Source organism: Vigna unguiculata, chromosome 6 (genome assembly GCF_004118075.2).
Source record: "Vigna unguiculata cultivar IT97K-499-35 chromosome 6, ASM411807v1, whole genome shotgun sequence".
NCBI classification, from domain to species: domain Eukaryota; kingdom Viridiplantae; phylum Streptophyta; class Magnoliopsida; order Fabales; family Fabaceae; genus Vigna; species Vigna unguiculata.
The window spans coordinates 14,246,994-14,252,159 of record NC_040284.1 but is presented as its reverse complement, the minus strand read 5'-3'; the positions used below and the strand labels follow the sequence as shown (position 1 = coordinate 14,252,159).

General features: G+C 34.3%; 1 protein-coding gene across 8 annotated transcripts; it reads left to right on the top strand.

Moving 5' to 3' along the window:
- Window positions 1–1,530: 1,530 nt before the first annotated feature.
- LOC114186779 (transcription termination factor MTERF15, mitochondrial-like) lies at window positions 1,531–4,345 on the top strand. Of its 8 annotated transcripts, none has more exons than XR_003605150.1 (3): window positions 1,531–1,709; window positions 3,054–3,148; window positions 3,765–4,345. XR_003605150.1 is itself a non-coding variant. In XM_028074793.1 (2 exons), exons 1-2 carry the CDS (start codon window positions 1,745–1,747, stop codon window positions 3,062–3,064), a joined length of 1,134 nt encoding a protein of 377 aa, XP_027930594.1. In that variant the 5' UTR covers window positions 1,716–1,744; the 3' UTR covers window positions 3,065–4,345. The 8 variants fall into 8 exon arrangements, 1 of the variants encoding a protein (XP_027930594.1); XR_003605151.1 differs by having other exon boundaries at window positions 1,532–1,709; window positions 3,809–4,345; XR_003605149.1 differs by having other exon boundaries at window positions 1,534–1,709; window positions 3,798–4,345.
- Window positions 4,346–5,166: the final 821 nt, after the last annotated feature.

Genomic DNA, 5,166 nt, shown 5'->3' with positions numbered 1-5,166 from the left:
AACTAGAGGAAAATGAAAAACTAACCTCTTGTAGCAAAAACAAGGATGTAGATGGAGGAGGGTGGTCTACCGGCAAACAAAGGTTCACGGTGCAAAGGGGAAGAAATCATGCATTTATGTGAAATGAAGACCAAAACAAAATCCAATCGGTTCAAAATGCTTAAATTAGTGCACAAATCAAAATTCAACAAGTTTCATGGTGGAAACAGACCCGCGGAGGTCGCATTGGCCGACAAAACACGGAGGAGAGCTCATGGAGTAGAGGAACAATGGCTATTCGCGTTGCAAATCTGCAATACAATGCGGCGGGACGTCGGTTCTAAGACCAGCCGACGTTAAGTGACGTCGAATAAGTGAAAAAACCGATGTCGGGTGACGTCGGAACTGATACAGACCGACGTTATGTGACCTCAGGGATTATCTAGACAAACATCAAATTTGACACTTTATTTACAAAAATGTCACTGATCATTTTTTACGTCTGTTTTCTCTCTAACAAACTTTAACTGGGTGACATTATAAGCACTTTTGTGTTAGTGTGAATTCTAATCTACCTACTTGGATTTAATATATAAAATTCAAATTATTTTTTAAATGTAAATTTAAGTTTAGAATTATTTGCAACAATAATGAATTGAATTAGCTTAAAAATATAGCTTATACAAACATGGGTTGAGCAAGCATGACTAGACATAGGCATGATCTGTGTGCTGTAGGCTCGGGTCGATTTGGTTCGACTTAGGCTTGGGTTAACTTGGCTCAACTTTAACCTACAACTCATGTAAACTTAAGTTCAGTTCACTTGGCTTAGCTTGGGTTTAGGCCACATCACTTCAACCTCGCCAAGAGTTGACTTGAGTCAACCTGGGTCTAAATTAACTCGACTCGACTTGGGTCTGTGCAGACTCAACTTGATCTAGGTTCGTATGACTCAACTCGACATAGGCTTGGGTATACTCAACTCGACATAAGCTCAACCTAGGCATGCACCAACTAGGCTCGAACTTAGGCCTAGTCCCATCAACCTTCGCCCTTGAACGACTCAAATTGACCTTTGGTTTGAACTGACTCGTCTCGACCTATAATCTAGGTTGATTTACTCGACCTATAATCTGGGTTGATTTACTCGACCTATAATCTGGGTTGATTTACTCGACCTTCAGTTTAAGTAAGCCTAGGTCGACCCTTTGGTTCGAGGAGTTTAAGCTTGACCTTCACATGAACTGATTCATCATGATGCTTCAACCCGAGTTGACTTGCCTCAACCTTGACCCATTTGACTAAACTTTCATCTTGGACCGACTTAACTCAACCTATAGCGTGAACTGACTCGGCTCAACCTTTGACCCAACTAACTTGACTTGATTTAGTCATCGATTGTCTTAACTCAACCTAATTCTTAACTGCATCGACTCAACTTATATGCACCTTAATTTTAAATTTTCAAAATTATTCAAATCTAAATCTAATTCAAATCCAACTAAATTTAGATCTTATGAATTGGATTTCACAATTTAAATATTTTTTCCAAGGGTCGGAGACAGAAAAATGAGGCAAGAAGGTTCACTAAACGACATCGTTTTGCTCGTTCTGAACCGCTCGTAGGTTCTTTGATTCTCAAGCTCATGTTGTCAGCCTAGGTTGTTGAATTGAATCACTTTGAAACAGCGAAGCCGCGAAGCAGAATACTGCAAACTGGTAACAACTAGGTGAGTCATTGATCAAATATCATTATTGGTTACAGATGCACCATTTTCTGCTTGCTAGATTAACAACTAGGACTCCTCACTTTGGTGTTCTTTGTCACAATGTCATTCTTTTCTTCAATTCACGCACTTTATCTGTGTCAAACACAAATCATCACAAAGGTGGCACCTTTAATGCATTTAGCATCATCAATTCATGTGGGTTGTCCCCTGAAAAGGCACTGGAAATCTCCAAAAGGTTGAAATTGAAAAACCCAGATGGGGCAAATGCTGCAATTGATCTTCTCAGGAACCATGGGTTCTCAGAGAGCCAGCTATGTAGCCTTGTAAAGAAATTCCCTTCCGTGCTTTTGTCAAATTCAGACAAGATCCTTTTGCCAAAACTCAAGTTCTTTCGTTCTATTGGGTTTTCAGCCACTGACCTTCCCAAATTCCTCGTTATGAAACCTACATTTCTGAAATCAAGCTTGGAGAAAACCATTATCCCTTGTTATGGGGTAATCAGAAGTCTAGTTCGCAATGATAATGAAGCAGTTTCCACTTTAAAGCATGGGCTGTGGCACTGTAGCAGCAATGTGGTGAATAATTCACTTCCAAACATAGAGGCTTTGAGACAGCTTGGTCTGCCTCAAAGCTCCATTTCTCTCCTGGTAGCCAATTTTCCTAGTGTCACATTTATGAAGCATGCAAAGTTTGTTGAAGCTGTGGAGAAAGTGAGGGAACTGGGGTTTGATCCTTCGAAAACAAATTTTGTTATGGCACTAAAAGTTTTTGCAGATATGAGTGAAGCATCATGGAAATCGAAGTTCGAGGTTTTGGAGAAGTGTGGCTGGTCAAGTGATGTCTTTCTTTTAGCTTTCAAGAAGCATCCCCAGTTTATGGTCTCATCAGAACACAAGATTCTGAAAATAATGAGCTTTTTGATGAAGGATATGGGTTTGGCACCCAAAGAAATTGCTAGATGCCCTGCGCTTCTTAAATGCAACTTGGAGAAGACAGTTATCCCTAGATTTGCAGTGGTTAAAATTTTGAAGAGAAGGGGTTTGGTAAAGAGTGATTTGCAAATAAGTACCTTTATTAAGATCAGTGAGAAATTGTTTTTGAAGAAATATGTGACTCGATTTCAGAGTCATGAGCCATTAGTTTTGGCTGCATACAAAGGTCAGAAGTCAAATTGATCATCTGATTATACTTTAGGATTGGAACATTTTTGTTGGCTAGAAATTGCCTTTTAATTTTTTGTGACTTTCATTATATGTTATGCTACAGATTGTGGTTGTTCTGTTTTATTTGAATAGGCAGAGAACTTTAAATGAAGATTCATAAGATTGATGAATTGTTGTGCAGTTAACTTGTAAATGTCATCGGCAGATGGTAGCTAATTTTTTATTAAGGCCTGCAAAGGATGCAAAGGATGCAAAGGACCATGTGTGCATTTCCTTGTGAGTATTATGTCTCTAATCCTTATACCATTCTCCATCTCACAATTTATGATATAATATTAAGGACTAAATATGTTTTTAGTATCTGAACTTTGACGCAAAATTAGAATTTGTCTCCACTCGAAATTTTGATATATTTTAGTCTCAAAACTTTAAAAATGAATAGATACAGTCATTTTAACTCAATTTCTTTATATATTTTTTACATGTCAAATACATTTTCTAGCTGACATTGAAGCGGGAATATGTCAATCGGTGTAAACAACTTAAATGCTAGCATGAAACACGTTTGACATGTCAAAATTTTTTTACCGTAATTGAGTGAAAATGACTATAAATGACTATAGTCATTCATTTTTTAAGTTTGGGAACTAAGATTTATCAAAGTTTTACACTGGGACGAAGTCTAATTTTGTATCAAAGTTCAGGGACTAAAAGCTAATTTCGCGTCAAAGTTCAGGGACTAAAAACTAATGTTAATGATCTTCAAGTTTGACATACAACTTTATTAGTTGAAAATTTCCTTTCTTTGTTAACTTGTGTTGACAATAGCCCAATGTACTAACTGGATTTTAGCTTCTCAACATAGTAATCTACACAATAACAATCTTTATAGGTTGTTGGCTTGTTATCTGACAAATGGAATCAGTTTATTTGTAGCAAATGTGAGGGTCTCCAATTTGCATATGCTGCTAAAATTGAGAGTGTACCAAGTTAAACCTTGCTTCTCATATTGTGTAAGTTTTTTAGTTGGTTGGTGCAATTAAGTGATTGTATAGTATATACATGTAAGACAACTATTGTCATTTACTTGATGATAATATTACACTTTGAACTATTTATGAGACTAGATTATCCTTTAGAATCTGGGAGCACCAACATTGCAGCTGTTTTAATTCTGAAGTTTATTTGGAGAAATGTATGTTTTAACTAGCCTTATCAATCCTTGTTAGGGATGAAACTCAATAATTCAATAAAGTATTTGCTCTAGCTTTGGCACAGTTTTGCTACCATTATTTTTAATCTGCTGCACTTTGAGAAGCACTCTGATACTCCAAAGGGTAATTTGACTCTCCCAGATGAAGTAGTGATCCTTTGCAGTTGCTCAGAATGGTAATATTTGTTCTTGAAGTTTCATTTTTTGTACATGGAAACTTCATTGCAACCAGTTATAAATAAAGATTATTGTTTTCCATTTGTTAAATGACTTGTATATGTTTCAAGTTGATGTAAAATGAGCATGTTTTGATATTTTTCCTTTCCATTTTATCCCTTAAAATTTTCAAATTAATAGTTTTAGTTCTCGTAAAGTGAGCAAAATTGGTCTTGTTTATTGTAAAATATATTTTTTTATTTCAGTCCTCTAAAATTTGAAATTATTATTTTTGTCCCTAAAGTTCATTTTAAAGTAAATAAATAAAAAATATGTATGAAGTATTGCATGTTGACATTGTATAACACTAAAAAAATTATAATTATATTTATGAAGGTTAAAATTTCAAATATTAATTATTAAAAACAGTGACAAATTAAATTTCTTACAATTAAAATAATTATCGATGTTATATATGTTAAAAAAATTCTGAGTTGGTACTTTTGCTAAAGAAAACAAAAGTTCCTGTTGTTGAAACGTAACAGAAAATTTACTTTTATTTTCTGACTTATCATATTTTGAAAATTAAAAATTATTATAAAATATATAATATTTTTATTATTAAAAGTGATTAAATCAATAACTTATTAATACAATCTAATTTGACAAAGTAAATAATTAAATCTATTATAAATCATTCCATATGTTTTACCAATAGTTTACCTAACAAAATAATGTTAATATGATGGGTTCAAGTACAAAATTATCCTAATATATATATATCAAATCAATTTATTAAATCCAAAAGTTTAATAAGATAAAAATTATTGAAGATTCTCCTCATGATGTAAGTTGTAAGTACATTGTCCAATATATACACTATCTTGTGATCTTTATTTGGCTTGACAGACGAAGTCTTCTTAAG

Bases quoted from the DNA above. Each gene is read 5' to 3' on its own strand.
- LOC114186779 (XM_028074793.1), top strand. From the start codon at position 1,745: ATGCACCATTTTCTGCTTGCTAGATTAACAACTAGGACTCCTCACTTT.